The 26,903-nt window shown below is 39.9% G+C and overlaps 1 protein-coding gene across 2 annotated transcripts; it reads right to left on the reverse strand.

Moving 5' to 3' along the window:
• On the reverse strand, window positions 1–26,873 carry Rqcd1 (RCD1 required for cell differentiation1 homolog (S. pombe)). 2 transcript variants are annotated; one of them, XM_005395642.2, is made up of 8 exons: window positions 26,448–26,872; window positions 16,943–17,122; window positions 15,717–15,832; window positions 13,484–13,593; window positions 8,196–8,305; window positions 3,935–4,033; window positions 3,627–3,718; window positions 1–2,273 (listed from the first exon to the last, which is right to left on the reverse strand). In XM_005395642.2, the coding sequence occupies exons 1-8, from the start codon at window positions 26,469–26,471 to the stop codon at window positions 2,105–2,107; spliced, it is 900 nt and encodes a 299-aa protein (XP_005395699.1). In that variant the 5' UTR covers window positions 26,472–26,872; the 3' UTR covers window positions 1–2,104. The 2 variants fall into 2 exon arrangements, with proteins under 2 accessions (XP_005395699.1, XP_005395700.1); XM_005395643.2 differs by lacking the exon at window positions 1–2,273 and adding an exon at window positions 2,539–2,856 and having other exon boundaries at window positions 26,448–26,873.
• Window positions 26,874–26,903: the final 30 nt, after the last annotated feature.

Here is a 26,903-nt window from a genome sequence, read left to right on the forward strand (position 1 = left end):
TTATTTTTACAAAAACAGAAGCATGTTTTATTTCAGTCCTGTTGAGGGAGTGAGAGGGATGGAAAACACAAAATAAGGGGAGGGGTCTCTTTATACAATACACAAAACATCAAGACCAACCATAAGGAATAATACCCATTCTGCCCCTCCCCCAATAACTCCTATGTGCGTTCCAAGGCCAGCTGAGAATAGATGGGACAAGAATTAAGACACTATTGGCACAGTAACATGGCCAATGCACCGAAAGATGGAGAGAACTTCCCAGGGAGCAAGGCCTGGGCCTCAGCTGCTTCCCCAGTGGAGGGGGAATGAGAAAACTTTGGCTCAGCAGGAAGGCGGTTGTCAAAAATCAGGATTACCCTAGGTGGACTCTCCAGATCACAGGCTGTGGGCTGAAGGAAGTCAAGACGTTTATCCAGTCCATGCTGGTTTCTGCTTTCTCCAAGACCTCTCCTCTTCAGGTCTGGTTCTCCTCTTCATTTTGGAAGGCAGAGGAATAAGTGCTTATTCTACCCTTCCTATATCTAGGCTATTTAATTACTACTTTCTTGGCTCTAATGAGACAGAAGCCAACTAACAAGGCCGGCTCCCTTTGTGAAAGTCGGCTTGAAAGAGCCCTTGAGTTGGCAATACTGCCTCTGCAAAGATTTCTAAACTTGCCCTTATAGATCTTCCTCAAACTTGTTCAGAGACCTACATCCTCAATTGTATGAGATGTGGACAGAAAAGACTTGGTCCCTCTCTAGAGCTGGACCAGCAAACCCATCTCTGACTGGAGATGGGTATAAGAGAAGCAGATACTAACAGGAAAGGACTGGGGAAGGCAAGGCAGATTATAGTAGGTTAGGTTCAAGCCTGTGGATTGTGAACAGAACAAGCTAACGCTCAGGAGAAGGAAGGGGAATTCTCCAACACAGTACGAACAAGTGAAAACTATTTTAGTGAACCCTGTAATTCCCATGGACAAAAGGGAAAGACTGAGTGAGCAAGCAGAGTCCAGCCCTCCATTTCAAATGTGAATAAAATAAACCCATTCAGCTAATACTGCTTCAAGTACAATCATGAAGACAGATGGAGCTGCTGAAATTCACACTACAAGAATGGGATCAGGTGGCCTAGCACCTTAATCCCAGGCACCTCCCTTTTAAATATCATCTGGAATACATCTCTGAAGACTTGAATTTGAAGACTGCCACCCCTCTTGCCACAATATAATACCCTTTCAGGATAGCAGGATGAGTTAAGACATCTATTTTAAGTTTAATAAGAGGGAAATGAAAAAGGAAAAGCACAGATTTGGAAAAGCTAGCAGCTAAAGCCAGAAACAAGGTTAAGGTCCTCACGGCACCCAGGAATAGGAGCAGAAGAATGGGAGAAGGAGGGAAACAGGCGGTGTTTTCCTGCTGTCCTTTGGCTTTACATCTTTCCCCTGACTCCCATTCCGCCCAACAGCCTGATGCAGCTATTGGCCTGCCAGAGGGGATGTAATGCCCAGACCAACTTTTTATTGAGCTTATGCAGCTAACAGACTTGTAAACAGTGCCAATTGACAAAGTCTTGCTGAAAATTATAGCTGTGTCCACTAACATACCTCTCTCTGAGATTAAAAACAAAAAAACCAAAGTAAACAAATACTGAGAGAGAGAATTAAGAGACACATCTTGAGTCTTCCAGGAAGGCAAAGTAAAAAACGCCACATGGCTTGGTCCCAGGCGCTCACCATGCCTAGAGTGCTGCTGCTATCACCACTGTCTCCCCTTCCTGCCAGTGGCTAGGTAGAGGAAGGGAAGCAGGGTCATCTTGGGCATGCTGCTAATACAGCATTTGCTGGTGTTGACACCCTTCTGGGGCTGTGGTGGCAGACTGCTGTGTCAGAAGCCCATTTCCTGGGAGTAGCCGAGGGAGCCCAGGTCCTCAACGAGGTCCTCAAGGCAGCCTGAGATGGCAGCCCATACACCTCAGCAGGGGTAGCTTGCCCCTTTTCTCCAGTGCAGTTCAGCATTGAGGTTGTCTATTCTCGGTCGGCGATAAAACCTGAGCTGTTTTCCTCGTGGGTTCCCCTCCCTTCCCCAACTTGGGGGAATAGTGGGAGGAGACAGGGGGATCACTGAGGGGGCAGGGGGATACCCCGGGGATCGGTGACCTGGCCCTCTTGAAGGTTCTTCACCAGTTGTGCAAGCCAGCGTTTCGTGGTGGTGTCATCTTTTAGCACCTGGGCAAAGGTTGTGTCCTTCAGCTGGTCAGGGAGGCACTGCCTGAGTGCTTCACGTGCCCTACATCAGAAACAAACAAACCAACCAGGGAGACCAACAAATAAACCCAGATTTGGGGGCTAGGGAAGAGCCCCTTTCTTAGACATAAATATACAGTAAGTGGGAATCTATGGCTCTGTTAAGTTATATTTAGGAGACATTAAAATTCTCTAATGCTTATATCAGACATTGGCTCAAAGATCTCTAGGATCTGTAGTCTGCAAACACGTCCCAGTGTAGAATTTCATGTAAAAGCAAAATGGAATAAAATGGTGCAATAGTTTACTTCAAATTGTTTTCTGATTTATTATAATCAATAATGTCAAAATATCATGTTAAAAATAGATGAGTTATAGTAAACCAAATATTTCAAAAACCATTAACAGCAGATATGACCTCACTTGTATGTGCTAAGTTAATGAATTTTCATTCTATACTAACTTATCAACTTATATCTTTACAGAAATTGTTTCAATTTTATATTTAAAAACCTTAATAAGAGATGAATCATAAAAACAAAACTATGGTAGCAGCATTATCAGATGAACTTTAAATGTTTCATTTTCTTTGAAATGATGAACAGCAGAAAGTCAAATCTGAAAACCTAAAAAAGGTAAATGTTAACTATAGGGCTATTCTTCACAGTTACAGTTTTTGTACTTATAAACAAACACATTTTCAAACTTTGGTGACAGCTGAAACTACTGAAGAACAAGACAAAGTGGACAAAAGAAATAGGAAAAGTTTGAATAACTTCAGTGGCAACAGACTTGAGTTCACATTAAATCAAGTTATCCCTATTTCTAGGAACACAGAAATCATTCCATTACATGGTTTGTCAGAATCTGAGCCAGTGGCTTTCAGCATAAATTATGGATTTACAAAGCAGAAGGTCAAACATTTCTAAATGTATTATATATACAATGTATGATTTCTGGCAGAAAGATTACGAACACAGGGAAATAAAACAATTAGCTCAATAACCTCACAGCAATCCGAGAACTGGAAATATACTTTAAAAGCCCTGTAGGCCATGGTCCTTTCTGAGTGATGTTTGAAAGTATACTTCTTTTTCTGACCTTTGGAATATCAATTGAAAGCTCAAACCACAGGAGTAATGCATCATAAAGCTTCCCCTGGAATTAGAAATCTACCCTCTGGAAATTCATTATAAGATAATTGCAACGGGAAGATATGACTCTGATGGAGTTTTAAATTTAGCACTTTAGATTTTAAAAGGAATTTAAATTCTGTCCAGATAAATTAAATACAGTTAAATCCCTTCTGTTTCCTAAAGATAAAGGATCTATGTCATGAGATGGGGAGTACAGTTCAGCAGAACATTAAAACCCTCTAAATTCTGTAAATGTTTACCTGGGATTATCTGAAAGTCGAAGGTAACATCTTACTACATGCTTCAGTAGGCGGGCAGAAGGCTCTTTGGACAGCTGCAGGACCATTTTACCCTGTTTTGCCCAAAATAGGAAGTGGATAGGGTGAAAAAAAAAAACATAAAGTAAATGTAACTGACACCAAAGATTAGATAATTTAAGAATCATTACAGAAGCTTCTGGAATTATTTCTAGTTAGAAGACTATAACTGCTCCAGGGTCAATTGCCAAGGGTCTAATCTGTGTGATCAGAGATACAGTAGTTACAAATGGGGTAGATGAAAAACTCACCAAGATCATGGCAACATGAGAAAAACGCTCGTATGTCTGACATATATAAGCCAAACCAGTGTCATCTAAGAGGATCTTCTGGAGGATAAATGTGGCAACCTGAAGTAAAACAAAAGTTTTTTTAAAAAGTTGCTCAAATTTACTATTACTATCCCAACTGTCTATTCATTTTCCCAGGTATAACCAGCAATTAAAAAACTGAGACGCAGAGACCCTTGTGTATCTCATACAACTTACTCTACTATATATGTATAGTACAGAAAGTTCATAAATACTATGAAACTGTCAGGATTTTTTTCTGAAGACTTTTTACATGCCTTATGTTCACAATAGACCTATAAGGTAGATACTGTTATTCTCCCTCTACATAAAATGAGGGGAAAATTCTAGGTAATTATCAGATTCTAAAGGCTGGGAGGCTTTTTCAGTTATTGAATGCCAACTATGTGCAGGTTAAAGCCCCAAGTGACAAAGCTAGCAAGTGGTAGGGTTGAGCTCTAAACACTGTTTTAATACTGTAGCCTCTTCTGTGAACCAAGAGGACTTTAGAGATTCAGCTATGTTTCACCTCTTCCAGGTAAGGAAATAAGGCCTTTTTTGTAATTTAAAGATCTCTTTTTTTTTGGAGACAGGGTCTCTCTGTGTAGTTCAGGCTGGCCTTGAACTCCCTATGTAGACCAGGTTGGTCTCCAACTCGTGATCTTCCTGCCTCAGCCTCCCAACTGCTGGGATTATAGGCATGCACCATCATGCCTGGCTTGTTCTTAAAAGATCTTCCCTTTTGAGCCTTTCTTTGAAAATTATTCCAACAGTAATAAACCCTGGCTGTAAAGTTTACATCTAGACTCAATTTCCCTTTTCAATTTAAGGTCATTAACTTTTACACAGACGAGATTTAAAAATACTAGTTTAGTTCAAATCAGGCAATTATAACGATTCTCTTCCTTGGCTGCTCAACAAAACCAATTGTGGAAATTACTGTTTTACTGGGGTGTAACATTGTTAAAGGCTGAACAGTGGTCCCCAGACAGGTTCTAATTATCAAATCCTGAAAATGTTGCTTTATATGGTAAAAATGAGACAAAACAAAGGATCTTTATACAGAGAGATTATCCAGGTGGGCCCTAAATGTAAATTTCCTTGTAAGAGAGAGGTAACCGGACATAGTGGTACACACCTGTAATCCCAGGACTCAGGAGGCTTTGGTAGGATTGCCATGCTTTGAGGACAGCCAAGGCTACATAGTGAGTTCAAGGCTATCCTAAACTACTGTACATAGTGAGACCCTGTCTCAAAAACAAAAAAAGGGAGGCAGAGAGAGATATAATTAAAAAAAAAAGAAGACAATATAAGGAGAGACAGATTTGGATGTGCTTCACCACTGGCTTGGTTCTGCAGATGGAATCAGGAGCCAAGGAATGTAAGTGGTGGCAAACCTATGGCACATGTATCACAGGGGGCTGTTTGTTACCACTGAACGCTCTAAAGGTTTGCCATCACTGCCATGTGTTCATGAGCACACCTTTTTGCTGGATGGCACCTGACAGGAACATTCACTGTATTTTTGATCATACCTTGTAAAAGACAACAACAGAGTTCTTCCAGAACTGCTTCAGAAAGTGGCAAGAATGATGATATAAGTGTGTTTGAAGGGAGGATTTTGAAAGGTATTAATGGCACTGTATGTTTTACTGTAAATTTTTTTGTATTTAAAATATTCACTGTATCTTTCAGTTTCCTCTTCTAAATTCACCTTAGACATCTTACTTTATTCAACATAAAAATCTAATAGTTTGGATGGGCATGATGGCACAAGCCTGTAATCCCAGATCTATCTCTAGGAAGCTGAGGCAGAAGGACTACAAATATGAGTCCAGGCTAGACAACTTCATGACTTAGTGAGATCCTGTCTTAAAATTAAAAACAAAACCTCACAAAACATGTCATGTATTTTGAGATGAAGTCTTATTATTATATTGACCAGGGTGGTCTCAAACTTGTGAATATAAGGCATTCTCCCACCTAAGCCTCCTAAGTAGCTGAACTACAGGCATGTACCAGCATGCCTGGATTATAATCATGTCAGGTCCCCAAATCTCAGAAAATGTGAGGAAACAGAAGCTTTTCAATTTAAGAACTTACAATTTATAAATACTTATAGATATGAAGAAAACTATGCCTGAGAGCAAAAACTACTTCCATGCTCTCAATTTAGTGATAATGCACAATCACTTTATCAAACTGAACTCCTCTTTGAGACTTAGCAATTTATCCCATCTATACAATGAGGGAAAAGTAACAAGAGGGTAGAAAATGCTGTTAAGAAGAGATACTCAATTACAACAAGCAGAGAATTAAAACGATCAAAAGTTTAAAATGATGGGAAAACAATGAATATGACAAGGTACTTCTATTTTTTTCTTTTTGGTTTTTTGAGACAAGGCCTTGCTTACGCAGTCCAGGCTGGCCTTGAACACATCGTGATACTCCTGCCTCAATCTCCCAAGTGCTGGGATCACAGGCATGCACCACCACACAGGGCTTCTATAATGAAGCACTTATGCCCTATGTCGTACTCTCCTGAGTAATTTGGGAAACACTGTATCAATTACGTCAAGGTATAGTTTGACATCTGGAACTATGCTGAAAGATAAAGAATAGATCATGCGACATATGAATCTATCTGTGCTTGTGCTCTCAATAATAATTGCCAGACACAAGGATAAGAAATAGCCAAAAATGGAAACTTTCTTTGGTTTTTCTTTTTGTTTGTTTTGTTTTGGTCTTTTTGAGACACGGTCTCGCTATGCAGTTCAGGCTGGCCTTGAGCTCACTTTGTAGCGCAGGCTGACCTTGAACTTGCAATGATCCTCCTGCCTCAGCCTCCCAAGTGCTGTGATTACAGGCGTGCGCCACCACACCGGGCTTGGAAAAGTTTCTGAGTGTGTGGATACAGAATCAGTATTGATGTCACATACTTACTAGCCTGATAAATTCAGAAGGCTAGGTTCTTAAAACATTTTGTGTATTTTGGGGGGAAAGGGTGTCATAGTGCTTTGGGCACCTTAAGAAAGCTATAAACTCTTTGGAAGTAAAATACTTCACTTAAAGCTCATGTCATAGCTAGGTGTGGTGGCACAAGGCTGTAATTCCAGCACTCTTGGAGTCTGAAGCAGCAAGTCAAGAATCTGACCACAGCCTGGGCAATAAAAAACAAAGGGGCTGGAGATGTAGCTCAGTGCAGAGGCCCTGGGTTCAATCCCCAGTACCCATCTCCCCAAGAAAAGAGATACAAGAAATATGCTATTCTCTGAAAATTTGATATAAGATTATCAAATGAATTTTAGAAACTATAGACAAGAAGGAAACTTCATTTACAAAGGAAAAATTAGGTTGGCCTACGACTTCATGGCAATATTCAATGCCAGGAGACAACAGGGCTAGGGCAACAGAATTCTCAGAGAAAAATGAGGTAAGAATTTTATACCTAGTTCTGTCACCATCCAGGGTTAAAGTACACAGTAATCAAAAAAGTTCAAGCACGTGCACTTGATTATGCATTAAAAAATGCGTGGAACACACTTAAGGACTACCTGTAGAAGATGATGTGGGTTTAAAGCAAGGAGATCCAGCATTTAACTTGCATCTGGTCTTTTTTGGGGGTGGAGGGTACAGTACTTAGAACAGAACCCAGGGCTTTCTTTTTGTTTTTTGAGACAGGGGCTCAGTATATAGTTCAGGCTGGTCTTGAGCTTAACTGTGTAGCCAAGGCTGGCCTCAAACTCCTGGCAATCCTGTCTCAGCCTCCCTAGTGCTGGGATTACAGATGTGTGCCACCAATCTCAGCCTGAACCCAGACGCTTTACACTGAGCTACCCTCTGACAGGGTTTTGCTAAATTGGCCAGCCTGGGCTCAAACTTTCGATACTCCTGCCTCAGCCTCCCACAGTGCTGAGATTACAGGCATGTACTATCACACCTGGGTAGATCTGAGTTTTTTTTTTGTTTGTTTGTTTTGTTTTTTTTTTTTGGTTTTTCTCTGGTACCGGGAACCGAACTCACGACCTTGCGCTTGCCAGGCAGGCGCTTTTGCCGCTGAGCTAAATCCCCAGCCCCAGATCTGAGTTTTTAAATGATCATTTCATAACATTTATATTGAAGAGAAAAATATTCACAGAGAGTGCAAAAAACTGAAAACAGGCGGAAAATGATCCTAGACCAAAAAGAAGGTGCTCAAGAGCCAAAACAACGTGGAATGTACCGTTTTAGAAAGCTCACTTCCAGATTCCATAATGCGTAAACACAAAGGAATAATTTCTGTTGTCAATAAAAAGTTGATTACTTCTTGCTCATCTGTTTTCACCAAGGCTCCTAAAGAAAATATGAACAAAGAAAATTACTTTAGAGCTTGTGTGTCCAGTTAAATGAACTATGTATTGCTTACCAAGCAAGTTGTGGAATTTAAATACCAAAAGTACAAGTATCTTCCATATTAAGGAATCAGATTCATACCAAAGTAAAAACAAAACAGCAACAAAAACAACAAAAAAAGATGAGAGAGAGAGAGAGAGAGAGAGAGAGAGAGAGAGAGAGAGAGACACAGGTTGACTTCATTAGTCAGCACCAAAAGATAAGGGACCAAGTTTGGTCCATCATGTAGTTAGTAGTTTAGTTATCTAGCATTCTCATTAGATAATCTTACAATAATAACATTGAGGTCTATTCTCCACTTACTTTAGGTACAGTAACTACATAAAGTATTGATCATTCTATATCAGTTAGTATTAAGGCATACTCCCAGGTAACAAAGAAATAGTGCCAGCCAGAATCCTCCTTTACAGTAGACATAAACAAACATTTCACTCTGGTTGTCTTTTCCTCAAAGAGCACAAACATAGAGCATAAGCCAGGAGAAAAAGTTCCAAACAAGAAACAACACACCTATATTCTAATGTTGGTTCCACAACTGTTTACCTGTTTGATAAAGTTACTTTGCCTTTTGAAGGTCTCCATTTTTCTTTTTTGGGGGGTGGGGGGTGGTGCTGGGACTGAATCTAGGGTCTTCACTGAGCTACATCCCCAGTCCTTTGTATTTTTTATTTGAGTTGAGTCTCAATAAGTTGCCTAGTCTGTACTTGACTTTACAATCCTCTTGCTTCAGTTCCCCAAAGCACTGAGATTATAGCCATGTGCTACCATGCCTGGCTCTCTAGGCCTGCTTTTTTATAAAATTAGTTGGAACAGCTGACTCCTGAAATTCATCCCAAATCTAGCCCCCAATATTATCAAGCGATAATGCTGACCAGGTGATATCTTTTCCATTTGTATACAGGGAAGCAGAGCTCTATTAAACAAATAACTGTTCCTTGAACAGCCCAATGCATCCAAGGTTCTGATAAGGGCTCACTTCCTGGTTATTAGAAGTCTACGTTCTTGCTATGTCCCCCCTGACAGGGACAGAAGCACCCTGATGTTTCTGCTTATAAGGACACTAATCTTATACCAAGAGTGTCATACCCTCATGTACTCATCTAAATCTAATTCTCTCCTAAAAGCCTCATCTCTAAATGTCATCACATTAACTGGGAAAAAATACTGGGTTAGAACAACCTATCCCATACTTTTCTACGATAAATTTGTACTTTAGCATAATAGTAGCCAACATCTCAGTAGGTGCCGAGGGGATACAGGAAGGAATCTTCGTGTTTACCCATTTGGTATGACAAAAGGCAAGGTGTGTACTTGTGTGCAAAAGTGTTAAACTGGGATTTTTATCCACATAATGCTCTAACAGGTTTTGTGCATGTTTACTTGAGCATCATAGGGGGTAAAATACACCCATACCACTCTTCTGTTCTGTAAACATGTTATTTTACCATAAATGAAATGTGAGTGTGACTCATAGTAGCTGTGCCTGGAGAAAGCAAGAAGCCACCTGTGCATTCACCCATTTGACAGATGAACGGTTAAGTGTGTATCAGAGATTTAAATCAACTGACTGCCCAGCACGGTGGTACACGCCTGTGATCCCTGCACTCAGGAGGCTGAAGCAGAAGAACTGCTGTGAGTTCGAGGCCAGCCTGGTCTACAAAGTGAGTTCAATGCTAGGTGAATTGCATAGTGAGCCCTGTCTCAGAAAGACCAAACAAACTAACCAACCAACTGATACAGACACTGGGAATGCAGACCTCCTCAACTCAGATGATGAAGAAAATAGCAATGTGCACACATAATTTGACTAGTAGAAATGGTACAAAAGGGTCACAGAACCAAATGGAACGATCCAATGTTAGAACTGGGTCTGAAAACATAGTGAGGATCTTGGCAGGGGCAAAATCTATTGGACTGAACGTCAGCACTTCCACTCAGTGTTGGAAATTGTAACAGATGAAATGTTACAAGATGTTGTGAGATATTCTGAAATATAAGTATGCTGAAATACAAGTAAAATGTTCTGTAGCATCAATAGCCATACTCAAAAATGTATTTACTGCTGGGCATGGTGGCACATGTTTGTACTCCCAGAACTTGGGAAGCCGAGGTAGGTAGCCCATGTCACCAACCTGGGCCACATAGTGCATTCAAGGCCAGCCTGAATTAAGGAGAGAGATCCTGTCTCACCGCCCCCCCAGCAAAAGTATTTATTATGATACTTCACTAGCTGAACTGAAAGCATTCATAGGTCTGCTGTACTTAGCAGGGCTTTTTCATGGCAATCACAGGAAAAAAAAAGACTTACGGAAAACTGATGGGCGTGGGCTTGCAGTCTGTGAAATAAAGGTGACACTGAGGATATTTGGTTTCCTTCAAAACTGCCTTAAAGTTTAATAACAAAACCACCCACCAAGAAAGAAAAAGAACTGATAATCTGGCTGTTATCAGCTCATAATCGGAGGAATTTGTGGGTAACTGACAAACAATTTACACACCATCTAAATACATGACTACTGATGAACATCTTGCAGCATTTCATGGTTGCTGTGCCTTTAGGCAGTACTTTCCCAAAAAACCCTTCAAAATATGGCATAAAAATTTATGCCCCTGTGGATATGAAGACTTATACTTTCAATTTAGAAATTTATCCTGGAACTCAGTCACCAGGGCCTTATTCATATAGTAGTAAACCAAATGATGTTTGTTGTGACCAGACTTGTTGCTCCCATCTCCCAAACTAATTGGAATGTGACATGAACTGTATGCAGGAGCAAAGCAGAAATTCCAAATGAAATGTTACAATTTCAAAATGGAGGATTATATAGTACAATCTTTGGATTTCAGAAAGATGACACTGGCCTCGTATATGGCAAAATAAAACAAACACTGCACCATGTTGAAAATATTGACAGGAAAACCTCGATGAAACAGAAGCCTGAGATGGTAACTTTCCACAATAAAATCAAAGGTGGAATAGATGTTGATGAGTTCTGCAGCAACTATGATGTCACTTGAAACACAAAGTGTTGGCCAATTCTTATGACTTACTCAATCCTAAACATGTGTGGCATAAATAGTTTGACAATTCATAAAGAAAATAACAAGTGCAAAAATCACAAGTTTTCTTAGAAGACTGGGAATGGACTCAAGAGATCATTTGTAACAGAGGAAAAACAAAATGTTTCTGCGCAAGGAACTATGCCAAAAAACTGTGCAGCATACTACACTAGTGAGCTGACAGGCGAACAGGCAGGAGCAACATCACAAATACCTACTATAACAGGAAAACCAAAGAGATGTTGACCGTGCCCAACGGAAAACAAACGATATGTGTCATCAGTGTAAGTGATACTTACGTATGGAACATGCAGTTTTCATGTGTGAAGACTGTCTTGGGTGTGATAGTTGAAGCAAAAATTATTTCTGTGGTGGATTTTTGTTTGTATTTATACTGTAATTCACATTTTTATTTCTGATGTTATTTTTTAGGTTTTGTAAGTAAACACCTAATGTGAAAATGTTGACGTCTATTCTAAGCACTCATTCTATATTTGACATTTTATTTTATTAGTATCTTATTTTCCTACTAAGTGCACATTGCACAACATAGTAGGAATCTCTTGACAAAACAGGAAGACAAGAAAGGTGACAAAAATGGCCTGCCACATAGGAAAGGAAAGCTAAGCACATGTGTTGTCTCTGTAAGAGAGACATGTAAATGCAACATGCAGGTGTTATGTGTGAAGACTGTCTTGGGTGTGATAACTGAAATAAAGATTTTTCTCTGGTAGAGTTCTATGGGTATTTTCAATGTTGTTCATATAGGAATTTATTTCTGATGTTATCTTTTAGGTTTTGTAAGCCAGTACACAGCTAATGTGAAAATGTTGATGTTTATTCCATTTTTTTTTTTTTTTTGGTTTTTCTCTGGTACTGGGAACCGAACTCACGACCTTGCACTTGCCAGGCAGGCGCTTTTTGCCGCTGAGCTAAACCCCCAGCCCTGACGTTTATTCTAAATGCACAATACACATTAAAAATTTAGTACTTTAGTTTACTGATATTTTATGTTACTGTTAAACTACACATTGTATAATATAATAAGAACCTCCTGACAAAACAGGAAGACCAGCAAGATGTCAAGTATGTCCTAAAAAAAGGCCAGGAAAGCAAAACAAATGTGCTGTCAGGGTAAGCTATATGTGTGTATGGAACATGCTATTATCATTTGTATTTTCTGATTCATGGTTTATAAACCATATGGATATATAGGTTGCATATTATAATAATAATCCAACAAAATAAGCTGTGTAATCAACATTCTTACATTTTTGTTAGTATCTAAAAAAAAAAAAAAAACCATAAGAAAAAGGAAAAAAAAATCTTGAATATATTATACACATTCTATAAGTCCAAAGATTGTTCTTTCTACCCAGGAGTTTGAGATCTAAAATAGCTGATATAATATTCTCTTGAGTAAGAAGTATTTCACATACATTCCCCGTAAACGTGTCCACAAACACTAAGTATGAAAAAATTTAACTAGGTGAAATAGCAGAAGGTGAACTTCTAGATATGAGACAAAGTTCACAAGTGAAAGACGTTTAAAAAGAAAGAAATGAGGCCAGGTATGGTGGTGCATGCCTGTAATCCCAGCACCTGGGAGGCTGAGGCAGGAGGACTGCAGAGTTAGAGCCCAGCTTGGGTCACACAGTGAGTTCAAAGCCAGCCTGGACTACATAGGAAGACCCTGTCTGCAAAAGGGAGGGAGGGAAGGAAGGAGGGAGGGAGGGAGGAAGTCTGTCTAAATTCAAACTCTTACAAATGCATAATTCATAATGTTGAACCAAGTTCTTATCCCTTACTTTCCCTGTAATTCCAGCAAATGTTTCTATATACACGCTGAACTCAATTCTAAGTTTTGGTCCTCATAAGCTTACTAACCTTTGGAATGGTGCTTGAAAAGATTTATCATGTTCCTGACAACTCATTTATTAGAGAATGAGACGTCAAAGACAGAAATGAACAAGATATAAGCAGCAAGTCAAAGTATCCAACTTAGACCGCTAGTATGAATGAGGATTTCAGGCTTGCAAAATAACCCTAATCACTTACCAATAACTCCTAGACTGGTGAGCCGAAGATACTCAAAGGGACGTGTTTTGCTGACAGTGTGCAAAAAGGGGTACAAAAAAAGTGGGATATGTGCTGCAAGAAAAGCTGACCTGGAAGAAAAATTAATTACATTTAGTGCACTGATATGATTTTTAACGATTATGAACATTCACATTTCTTGAATTCTGTTAAGGCTTATAACACTACAAGAGTAAGGAAACATTAAGAAAAATTTTATTGACCATTAGTCTTGGCCAATGGTTCTCAAGTTGGTGGTGGTGGGCAGGTGGGTGGGGTTTCCCCCTAGAGAACATGAGACATTTTTGGTAGTCATAACTAAGAGATGTTGGGGGCTAACTAAGAGATGTTGGTGGAGAGAGGCCAGAGGTACTACTAAACATCCTACAATGTACAGGATGGTTCCCTCCTGCCTTCCTTTTCCCTCCATAGTGACCAAGCCCAAAATGTCAATGATGCCAATATTGAACACTAGGTCAAGTCTGGGTGGTTAAGGGAACACAAGATTTTCCCTGCCATCAGTACCTAGGAACCTTAAAAACTGAATAATTTAAACATTCAACTTGATTTTTAAAAAGAGGTCATAAAATGCTAATAAATGCCAAGAGATTCTTCTAGTTTATCTTCCTCATCTAATTTATGACTAAATAATTTCACAAGTAGTCAGACAAAACCTTATAAACCAATGTTATAAGACAAAGCAGCCTGTATCAACTTTTATCTGCGATTTATTTTTTTTGAGACAGGATCTTGCTATGTAGTGTAGGCTGGCCTTGAACTTGCTTATGTAGCCCAGGCTGGCCTCAAACTCACAGAGATCCTCCTGCCTCAGTCTCCTGAGTGCTGGGATTACAGGTGTGTACCACCATGTCCAGTTACTTTATTTTCTATGATTAAATGCACATTTTTTTTTTCTGTTAGAGCATTTCAAATACATTAAGCATTATGAAAACATCTCAACTTGTAACTAATATGGCATGCAACTAATACAAAAACCAGTCTATTACTTTATATTATAATTATGCTTTGTAAGACAGTCAATACCTAAGATTTTTAACATTCAAAATACTCTCGTATAGCTATTAGTACTTAAGATAATTTTTTAAAAATAAGTTTTCTGTATTTCTGAAAGATCAACGAAGGGCCAACTAAATACTCAGATTTCCTAAGAAAACCTGATAAAGAGAAAAGGCTTTAATAAACGTTTCAGAGGCCATAAAACCCATAAAGCAAATTCCTGAAGGATTCCTGTTTCTTAACTTTCCAGATATGGCAGAATCACAAAATACTCCTCCAATTTGCACACCAATTTTCATCTACTATGAGGGCTGCCTAAAATTCTGTTAAGCATTCTAAAATGTTAAATCTGAGTTCAGCTGGGCATGGTGGAGCACACCAATAATGCCAGTACTCAGTAGTCCCAGCTAGATTACAGTGAGATCAAGTTTCAAAACTGGAAACAAAAAAAAAAAAAGAGGAGGAGGAGGAAGAAAGAAGAGGGCAGGAGGAAATAACTCTGAGTTCAGTGGGAAAAGGTGCTCTAAAAAAATTTAGTGAAGCCAAGCATGGTGGTGGCACTTGCTGTGAGTTCGAGGCCAGCCTGGGCTACATAGTGCATTCAAGGCCAGCCTGAACTTTTTGAGACTTTGACCCTGTGTCAAAAAACAAAGGGGCTGGGGATTTTGTCAATCCCCAGCACAGTGCCGCACAGGCGGCACAGTGCCTGCCTGGCAAGCGCAAGGTCATGAGTTTGATTCCCGGTACCAGAAAAAAAAAACAAAAGAAAAAAACCTAAAAAACAAAAAACAAAAAATTTAGTGAACTCCTATTATATGCCATGCATTGCATTGTGTCTCAGTCAAGGCATTACATATCACAGATTTGAGAAGTGGCTCTGTGACTGACACAACTTCTCCTGTGATGTGTTTGTTTGTGTTTTGTTTTTCTTCCAGTATCAGGAATCGAACTTATGACCTTGCACTTGCCAGACAGGTGCTGTGCCGCTGAGCTAAATCCCCAGCCCCTCTTCTCCTGTGATGTGAACATTGCTTTTCAAAAGTTCATTGCTACGAATGGGTAAAAACTTCAGAGGAGTCCTAAAGATTCACAACCAAACCCACATGTGTGCCATTGCATGCCCTTCCTCTTACCACTCAGCAAAAAGCTTATGCCAGTATTAAATATTCCCCGCCTCCAACTCACCCAAAGCATTTACCTGGTTTCTGGGTGTGATGCCACACATTGCAGTAATGCCAGAGCATTGCAAACTCTGTTGGATTGGTGCGCTGTCAAGGTAGGTGGGTTGATAGATGGGTAAATATTTACAATTTCCTAAAAAGTGAAAATCAGCACCAAATCAATAAGGAATAACTAATTATATAGTTTCCACAGTACTAAAGCAAAAAACATACCCCCAAAATCTGTTTAGCTCCATTTATCCTGTAAGAACTAAGAAGCAGATATAAACAATGTTCCTATTCTTTGACTACAAACATACTTGACTAAGACATTTCTACACATGTCTCTAGGAAGATTTTTTTTTCTCTCCTGAAGTACTAAGGTATGAATCCAGGACCTTCACGCCAACCCTTTTTTAAGACAGGTTCTTGCTAAGTTGCCAAGGTTGACCTCAAATTTATCATTTTCTCCTAGAGTGCTGGGATTATTAGGCATGTGCCACCACACCTGGTTTCTAAGAAGCAACTGTGGTCAACCTACACTTCCTCTTAGATTTTGCTGCTGCTCAATCTTTTATCTGAGAGACCCTTATATTTTTATAATTTCTTCTTTTGTCAGGGTCTTACTTTAAATGAGAATGAGAATGCTAGCCAACCTAAATGGATTAGTGAATCAACTACAGTGACTCAAAAGAAGTCTGAGTTAGGTTAGCAACTACAAAAAGCAGGGAGATAAGATAAAGGATCATCATGTTATCTGGGACTGTACTATTTTAATTTACTCCCACCAAGAACCATTTTGGCCTGAATCAAATTTCAGTACTCATTCTCTAATGCACAAGTGCCTTCACTTTTAATCCTATAGCTATTCTTAACATTTCTCCCTGTCAGACAGACTTTACTTTGCATTTCCTTACACCTTACTCTCTACATTTTTCTGTTATGTAGAATCTACTGTAGCAATCCTAAAGCCATGTTTCTCAATGAGGTTCTTAGACCACACGCATCAGAATCATGTGTTTATTAAAATACAGACTTTAGGGTCCACCCCAGACTGACTGAATTGAATCTCTTGCAGAGGATCAAAGAACCTGCATTTTCAACAAACATCTTATAGTTTTCTAACACCTTATAGTTCTTAGAAATACTAATACTTGAAGAATCATCCCTCTGAAGTCTTCAAAAATCACCTGAGCAAAGATAGAGGGGAAAAAAAGTACCATATGGTAAAGATGACAACTGCAACTCATGGATGTAAACCCACCTGTAAAAGTGCTGCTATAGTACCAAAGGAATGCCACAGCATGGGTGCAAGATCAGGAACAGATTCTCGCTTCTTACTTAGCTCCAGCAAAGCATTTTCCCTTGTCTCAGGGCTGGATAGCTCGTTGATCCACTGATAGATTTTTTCTCTATCCACTTGAGCCAGTGCAGTAGGCACAGGCTTTAGGGAAAAAGAAGAAAGTAAGTTTGAGTTTATTATAATCAGATCAAGTGTTACCCTGAAATACTGCTTTGGAGGGAATGCATCTTCCATAAATGTCAGAGGGGCTTTTCTAAATATACATATTTGATATAAACCAAATCAATCTGTTTAGCAGTTATCAATACACATTCTTTAATAATAATTCTACATTCAGGAATTTTCCCTGTAGGTATGCTAGGGTTCTACTGAAAACGTACCATGATATTTACTGTTATACTGTGGGGGTTTTTTTGTTTTGTTTTGTTTTGTTTTTTTTGAGACAAGGCCTCATTATGTAGTTCAGGCTAGCCTCAAACTCATGGCAATCCCTCTGGCTCAGCCTCCCCACTGCTGGGATTATAAGAGCATGCCACCATGTCTGTCCTACTGTACCGTTTTAAAGCAGAAAATCAATGTCTTTATCAATAAGGAACTGGTTAAATATATACTGGTACATGTTTATAATGGAACACTATGCAGGTGTTTGAAAAAGAGATAGCTCTGGGCACAGTGGTGTATGCCTGTAATCCCAGCAGTCTGAAGGCTAAGGCAGAAGAACTGCTGCAAATTGGAGGCTAGCCTGGACTACATAGTGAGTTCAAGGCCAACCTAAACTACATTCTACATCTAAAAAACAAAAACAACCCATCCCCTCAAAAAAGATATAGCCCTCTATATACTGACACTAAATAAAAACAAAAAGGGGTGCAGAACAGCATACATGTGTTTACATTAATATAAACATAAACATTCTTATACGTTTACATATATTGGTTCTAGAAGGACACGTAAGAAACTTAACAGTAGTTATCTCCAAGGTTGGAGATCTACATGGGAGCCTTAATCACTTCATTATACTTTAAACTTATTTTAACCAATGCCTATAATATTTTCTGAGACAGAAAAAAAAACTGTATCTCACCATTACTGATTCCTCATTAACCTGACCCCCCTGACCAAAGAGCAGAAAATGACTATAACATGGAAAAGTGTATATATATATATTCATTACTTACTAACGAAGAAACTATACAGATGTATAAAACATGCTTTCATTACTGTGCTGAAGAATCACAACATTCTCCCTAAGTTTCAACATTTCAATTATTCTCCATACTAGTCAAACAGCCTTGTAACTTTGGTTAAATTCCTTACTCTGATTTGGAAAACAAGATAGCATATTAGAAAAATGATTGCAACTCCTATCTCTAAGCCATAAACTTCTCATAAATTCAAGATTTCTACTACTATGCCCAATAATTCCTCATGTAATTTTTCCTAAATCATGAGGAATAAAAGAGTGATAGGTAGATAAAAGGGTGAACTACACTTACAGATAAGATCATTCTTACTCAGTTGAATCAATCTGCTCAATTCACCCAGGCATTAAGTTGCATATTTAATATTTTTTTTTTTTTTGGTCTTTTTGAGACAGGGTCTTGCTATGCAGTTCAGGCTGGCCTTGAGCTCACTTTGTAGCCCAGGCTGGCACTGAACTCACAACAATCCTTCCACCTCAGCCTCCCGAGTGCTGGGATTACATGTGTGTGCCACCACGCCTGGCTTCAATGCTTTTTTGAACTATGCTACATAGCTTCTCATAGTATTTACCAGTCTCCATTGTGTCTTAGAGTGATAGAATGATGGCCTAAAAGAATTGCCCTGTTGAAGGACAGAATAAAGTATAAGACAGACCTCATGGTGGACTCAGATTTGCTCTATCCAACCTGAATAATGGCCTTCTATAAATGGAAGCTTGAGTATGAGCTTTTAGCTTGATGAATATCATTTCACTTTCAGGACAGAACGAACCACAAGATGGCCAAATGGACTGAAATAACATGTAGCTTAAGCCTTCCTTTACAGTAATCTGCTAAAAGCTGTTTTGTAACTCCCATTAGTGATGCTCCTCAAGGAATCAAAGGTTACTAAAGCAACAACATGATAAAAATAGGTATGATATGATAAAAACCCTTTCCCTCCATTCCAACAGCAAAAGCAGTAGGGTTTAAGCTTTGTCCTTTTTATGCTCTGACTAATAAGCACTCAACTAAAAAACAGTAGTTTTACAATTGTCTGTTTAGACTATATCATCTTAAAAGATCAGTGGAAACATAGGCTAAATTTTAGCTTTACAAATCCTGCCCACAGCCTCTTGGAACAATATCATAATCCAATAACTAAAGGGAGCCCCAGTTAATCAGAACCCATTCCACTCTTCCCCTAAAGTCTCGCCAAACATACACCACCATAACTCCAACAAGATCAGCCTGTGATTTGCATTTGGTACGCCTACCCGGCCCTGGTAGCCACCAGTTAACATACCATGACTCCTGTACAGTAGACCCCCCATATCCCTTTCCAGAGCTCTCGCACAGGGAAGTTATGTAAAACCTAAATGGTAAGCCAAAGTTTGAACCCAGATGGTCTTGTAACACATTCCATACTTTTTTTTGGTGGTGCAAGGGATCAAATCTAGGGTCTTGTACGCGCTAGGCAAGCACTCTACCACTGAGCTACATTCCCAGCCTCAACCCATACTCCTAACCTCTTTGCTAATGCTGTTTTTTATTTGTCTGAAGATTAGAGTTTGTTCTTGCTTTGGCAGCACAGATCCTAAAACTGGAAGATTAGAGGTCATCTAAATAAGCTTTCTAAGAAACTATTTACTTTGAACTAGACAAAATAATGACTATATGAAAATCTCAGAGAAAAATTGTTATTCTGTTAGTCCAACTCAGTACCACAAATATCACTGATGTTAAGAGAAATTCTCCAGTTATTGAGATAACAAAGCACTTAATATATACCATTTTAATGGAAAAGCCAGTAACATAGTTTCACATGATTCCTGACGTCACATTATGGCTCACACGGGAGCATAATGTAGCCAGTGATAGCCACCAAAACACATACACATACATACATGCATGTATACAAGCATGCCACCACGCAATTTCTTTTTCTTTTTGAGACACAGTTTCACTATGTAGTTCAGCCTAGCCTTGAACTCACTTTGTAGCCCAGGCTGGCCTTACATTTGCAACAATCCTCCTGCCTCAGCCTCCCGAGTACTGGGTTTATAGGCAGGCTTAAAGGTGTGTGCCACTAAGCCCAGCCACCAACAAGCAATTTTATAAAATACATAGAAATTTAGTTTTGGAGAATAAAAGACAAATATTTTTACATTTCTAATTATATATTGGTTCATATATTAGTATTTATGGTGCTGGAGAACAAACCCCAGGCCTTCTACATATCTGTTAATTTGTATTACCAACTGGTAAAATATTTTGGACATCATCCTTAAACAAAATGTCAAAGCATAACACTACCATTTCATTAGAGGCAATAAATAAAAACTCAAAATGTTTCTTATTCTCTTAAGCTCAAGGTTATACAGGCACACCTTTCACAAAAACAGAAGAGTCTAAAAATTAATGTCTTCCTAAAAGAGGAAGGGAAGTAAAAGAAAGGGTAGGGTTGGCAAGGGGAGAACTGTGTTGAAGGTTTTTTTAAAAAAGTTTTATTTAATGAGTACAAGTATTTACCAGTTATCGTCCTCATTTTAAGCCATGAAACTATGGAAAACAGTGGCCAGATTTCCTCATTTCTACTCTCTCCTTAAAGACCACCTAGCTGGGCACACTGGCATGCACCTGTAATTCCAGCTACTCAGGAGGGTAAGGCAGGGGGGCTGCTTGAGCCCAGGAGTTGGAGGGCAGTCTTGGGCATTACAGTAAAAAAAAAAAAAAAAAATTACCTCAAAACAAAAAACCTGTAAAAATTCATAGTTCAGGTACAGCTCAGCAGCATAGCATCTTGCTTGGCAAGCACAAGGTCCTCTGTTTGAGTCTCAGTACAAAAAAAAAAAAAAAAGAATTCATAGCTCACATGCTATAACTCTCTTAACTTTCATTTTTATAGAAAAATTTTAATTTTCAATTAAGTAAAACATTTCTGTATTAGGCTGCAACTGATACAAAACTCAATGAAGTAGTAATATTGTCCAGTGGTAGATAAGCAAATTCACCTATGACTTTCCTATTGGAAATTACCTAACTTAAAAACAATAATTAGCAATAATTACACACTAACAGCCATTAAGAGCAGAGATAACATTTTTTTGGAGACCCTTTAAGAATCAAGTGAAAACTATGATCTTTTCCTCAGAAAAATATACAGTTGCAAAACAAACCTACAAATAATTTTAGGTAATTCATGGACACTCTGCAATGTAGGAAAGTCAATTCGCAGGTAATTTATAAGTAGTACATAAATGGAATGCACATTGGATTGTGAGCCTAAGATGGCACAAAACTCAGTTTAGTCATTTCTAGAACTGTACGTCATTTAGCTTTCTAAGCTTCAACTTTATTACTGTTAAAGGAGGGTAACTCTATTAAATAATTGTCAGTATCAGTTACAGACTGAAACCTCAGAAATTATAGTGGTACCTTGATTTATCTGTTTTTGTTTTTGTTTGAGACAGGGTCTTACTATGTAGCACAGGCTGGGCTTACACTTGCTTATGTAGCCCAGGCTGCCCTCAAACTCAGGGCCATTCTCCTGCCTCAGCCTTCCAAGTGCTAGGGATTACAGGTGTGTGCCATCATGCCCAGTGAGGGTATCTGGGTTTATGGACTTAATTTGTTTCACAATTTTGAGGAAAATGGCTGCGTTTGTGTTTGCTGGGGAAGATGGCAGTGGCTGCGTTTGTCACCTGGGGCAGAGTTTGCAAAAAGAAGTGTTTGTTTACCGAGGCATTACTGTATTTTTAATTTAGTTCTGAGTTATAAGCGAAAGATGTACATTGTATGGAGGCAAAATTTGCATACAATAAACACATCCATTTAAAGTGTACATTTCAATAAATTTTGACAAATTTATATGCTCGGGTAACCACAATTAAGATGCATAGGTCACAACTGGGCATGGGGGCACTTTTCTGTAATCCCAGAACTCTGGGCGTCTGAGGCAGGAGGACTGCTGTGAGTTTAAGGCCACTATGCTGGAGTACATAGTGAGCCAGTTTGAATAACACAGTGAACTCTGTCTCAAAAACCAAAAATAAATAAATAAAATTTAAAAAGGCAAATTATCAACATACTATTCTATAATTTTTTTTGTCTTTTTGAGACAGGGTCTCACTATGCAGTTCAGGCTGGCCTTGAGCTCACTCTGTAGCCCAGGTTGGTCTCGAACTCAGAATGATCCTCCTGCCTCAGCCTCCTGAGTGCTGGGATTACAGGCGTGCGCCACCACGTCCAGCCAAATTATCAATATAACTTCATGGGTCCAGAATGGCTTTATTTTCTTACCAATAAATAAGAGACAGTCAATAAGGTTACAGATGCTTCAACATATAACTTTGAGTATTAATACAATGATGATATTCTAAGAAGAAACATTTTCTAGGGTTAGCGATGTAACTCAACGGTAGAGTACTTGCTAACATGTGCAAGGCCCTGGGTTTGATCCCCAGCGCCGCAAAACCAAAGAAAAAACTATATACTTTTCAATAGTACTGAAAGTATTAAGTTAGGTTAGATATCCTCAAAAATTTATAACATTAGAGCCCAAACTGGCATAGTAGTGCACACCTGTAATCCTAGCTACTCTGGAGGCAGAATTTCAACTTGGAGCCAGCTCTGCTTCAAAAAAAGAAAGAAAGAAAGAAAGAAAGATAGATAGATAGATAGGTAGGTAGTGGTTAGAGATATAGCTCAGTGGTAGAGTGCCCTTACATTTGATGCCCAGCACTCCATCACAAATCTTCCTGCCTCAACCTCCCAGAGTGCAGAGATTACAAGCATGTACTACCATGTCCAGTTTCAAAATAATTTTTAAAAATGTAAATGAACAAAGAAAAGCTAGCAATTTGCTTAAAGCTTCAAAAGAATACTGGGAAGGAGACTGAATTAGAGTCTGTATATGAGTGCACAGAGTTTTTCTACTTGCCAACAACAGCATCTAGGAGCCCATCCCAGCTTCAATAAAGATATAAAAAAATATTTTTTTTAATGATGTGCTCATTAGATGGACACAGAAAGACGAGAGTTAAGAATGCTAGAACTGCCAGTAGAAATCATGAAGAATTTTTTAAAATGCATAATCTAATGCATCTCCTAAAGGTTCACATTTGGCTATTTCACTAGCATAACATCCATTATAGGAGATCTATGGTACATGAAGATCCGTATTTCTACTAATCTGAAGCAACCACCCAGGTCTATAACGAAGTAATTTGTTACTTTACCGAGGTAGGAATTAGGCATTTATCAGTAACTGAACTTAGTCAACAAGCAAGAACTTTGTTAATCTCATTGATGTTTTAAATAATCCTGTGTGATAGTTCTGTTCTTATTTAGTAGGAAGAAGAAAATTATATTCTATAGTGGCAGTAGCTAAGACATTAGGATATATTCTATAACAAGAGCCTAGTATATTATACATTTCTGGTATAATAAGATATTACTCCAGTCAAAATTTAAGACACTTCTCCAACTATCTCAGTACTTGTGTTATTCTTCTAGTAAATTACAACCTGCATTCATGTGTGATCACATTCTCCTTTGACAGTACTTTCTACCTTCTTAGCTGAAGGGATGAGCTCTCTGCTATTTTATAAAAGATAAAATACATACAAGTTTCCTTATTGAGCAAAAGTAAGTCTCTTCTCAAGTGTTGTAGGTTACCGTGGGCACTGCTGCATGTATTAATTTTTCTCATTTTCTAGCAAATGAAACATCATTTGGGTAAGACTGTCATCTTACCCAAATCAGAATGATAGGGGCAGTTTGTTCTAAGAGGAGACATGAAGGATTGAAAAGAAAGTGTCTCAATCTTTTCTATTTCAGTCTCATCACTAATAAAGGACCATAGGGAATGAGTGGTACAAAGGAGCTTGTCAAGTTGCCATGTGGCCCAATTAGAGGAATAAATGAAAGTACATCTGAAAGTTCATATTTTAAATTAATACAAGGCATTGTAAACTTAATTGAAGAAACATGTATTGAGTATATGCACCAGTTTTTTAATGCTGTTTTTTTTTTTAAGACAAAGTTTTGTTATATATTCTGGGCTGCTCTTGGGCTTGATATATTTCTGCGTCAGCCTCCTGACTGTTGGGATTACAGGCTTAAGCCACAACCACAACCAGCTTTTTACAAATAATATACTACAGTTTTAATGGCCTTTTTTGGTACCTGGAATCGAACTCAGGACTTTGCGCTTGCTGGGCAGGTGCTTGTGCCGCTGAGCTATATCCCTGGCCCTTTAATGGCGTTTTAAAAGGAACAGATACAGAGCCTTGGGAAATACAGGGAACAGTGGCTTGGTGTCACCAGTACAAATCCTGGAAAGGTGATGCATGATCATATTTTGAAAGATGGACAAGCTAACCTTGGAAGAATTTCCTTTTGAAGCTGCCTCTTCCATACCTGCAGCAAACAACATCTAACTTGCTTCTCAAATTACAAGTATAATTCAGGAGAAGGAACAAAACACTTAACTGAGCCTTATAAAATACATCTCCACTTTTATAGTTACAAAAACTTAGAAACACCATGGCTGGTGGCAGAGATACTACTGATTCCGAAAATGACAAGATAACATCAAATTTCAAGAAGCAAGGTCTTCTTTCTTTCTTTCTTCTTTTGTTTCTTTGAGACAGAGTCCTGCCGTGCAGTTCAGGCTGGCCTTGAGCTCACTTTGTAGCCCAGGCTGGTCTCGAACTCACAATGATCCTCCTGTCTCAGCCTCCTGAGTGCTGGGATTACAGGTATGCGCCACCACGCCTGGCAAGAAGCAAGGTTTTCTATAGCTCAGTCACAACTGAATTTTTTACCTTTTATATTTAAAATTAAGGCAACTGAGGCAATCTTTGGTACTCTATTTATTATTTATTTTTTTGAGACAGGGTCTTGCTATGTAATTCAGGCTGGACCTGAACTCATTATGTAGCCCAGTCTGGCCTGGAACTCTTGGCAGTCCTCCTGCCTCAGCCTCTGGAGTACTGGGATTATAGATGTGTGCCACCACACCTGGCTTCGGAACTCTAGTAATTTGCCTGAAAATGCAATTTCAGTAAATTACTCTCAAATCATACCCTTTTAGTGAAACAATAAAAAATGGAATTTGGCTTTCAGAGGAGTGTGAAAAAAATCAAATGGCCCCTTTCCCCTATTACAGCTATGTTTTTTCAGTGTTCATCGCCCTCGTGTAGTCTTTCCATCAGCAAAGTGTTTGCATCCTTACTTTGTACCAGCACCTGTCCTAGCACTAGGAAAAAACATGTCTACAGCACCCACAGGATCCCTATCCCTTCTCTCAGGAGGGACACAGACAACTCATAGGTAAAAGAATCGAATAACTAACACATTGGGATCAGTGCTGTAACAAAGTAAGTGCTCCATGAGAGAGAAGTTAAGGGTTACAAGCCACACTAAGGAGGCCAGAGAAGGCCATTCTGTGACAGATTTAGGTAGAGACCTCAGGGAAGGGAAACCGGTCACTCTCATAGGCTGTGCGAGTGTAAGGAGAGAGGTAAGGGCATTCCAGGTATAGAGGCCAGAAAGCACATGTACCAGGGTCTGAAAGGTGGCCAGCTTGGCTGGAACTTAAACAAACGACATAAAATGAGGCTGTGTTCATGGGTAAGGACCGCATCACACAGGACCTTGCAGGTCATGGAAAGGCACCTAGACTATCTGAATGCAGTAAGAAGCTATAGGAGTACTTCAGACAAATGAATCACAAAACCCGTTTTCCTTGTTAAAATATCACACTGGTAAAACAAGGTGTGCGAGAAAGGTTTTAAAGGAGAGAACCAGATGCAATAATTACAGACTTCTCTGGGCCTCGGGCTTTCTGTGGGCAAAGTAAGTGGCTGCAATCATTTCCTTCCCGCTGGGACGTGCCTAGGCGATGAGTTCCGAGGGCAACGGCGGCGTTAGACTGACCACGGAATTCCCCTCATCCCCGCTGGCGCCCAGCACACAACTGGCGCCCTGAAATTGCCGGTCAGCGCAATGAATCAATGAATGGCCTGCCTGGGCCGCGCGGGATGCGCTCGGGCGCGGGACCAGGCCCAGCGTCAGAAAAGAACGCGAGGTGCAGCGCGGGAGGCCGCGAGAGGAGTCCGGCGAGGAAAGTGGGGGCTGGCTGCACCAGACAGGGCGCGGCGTGGAGGGCGCTGGGGCCTCGCGGGCTGGGACAGAAGGAGCCGGGCTGCAGGCCCGGCACAGGGAGCTAGGAGGGCGGAAGGCGGGGCTGAGGAAGGGACGCGGCCGCAGCCACTCACCGCCGCGGTCGCCAGGCTGTGCATGTTGGGAGCGGCCGCCGCTCTCCTTCCTCCGCCTAAGGCGCCCGACTCGGGTCCCAGCTTCAGCGCCTCTGCCGCGGAAGGTGGTGAGCCGCCATCCGCCTCAGGTTCGCTCCGCCCCGCTCGCAGCCCTCTGACCTCTCACCCCGGCCCCGCCCACACAACTTCTTCCCGCCTCCTGGCTCTTGGCCTAAAGTCGTAGAACGTCCTTTGCCCCCTCCTAAGATTTAGAACCAAAATGACGACCACGACCTGTTAGTCCCGCATCCAACCCTCATCGGGCAGGTTATAGCTAGAAGAAAGTGAACTCCGACCCTCCTCCAAAGGCCGGGGAAGGGCGGGAAAAGCCCAGCAGGGTCTGGAGAACAAGAATTGCGCATGCCCACCTGCGCTAGGTGGGCGGGCGAAATTTGGGAAAGTGGTGAGTGCGCATGC

This window comes from Chinchilla lanigera, unplaced genomic scaffold (assembly GCF_000276665.1).
Source record: "Chinchilla lanigera isolate Chin_1 unplaced genomic scaffold, ChiLan1.0 scaffold00052, whole genome shotgun sequence".
NCBI classification, from domain to species: Eukaryota; Metazoa; Chordata; class Mammalia; order Rodentia; family Chinchillidae; genus Chinchilla; species Chinchilla lanigera.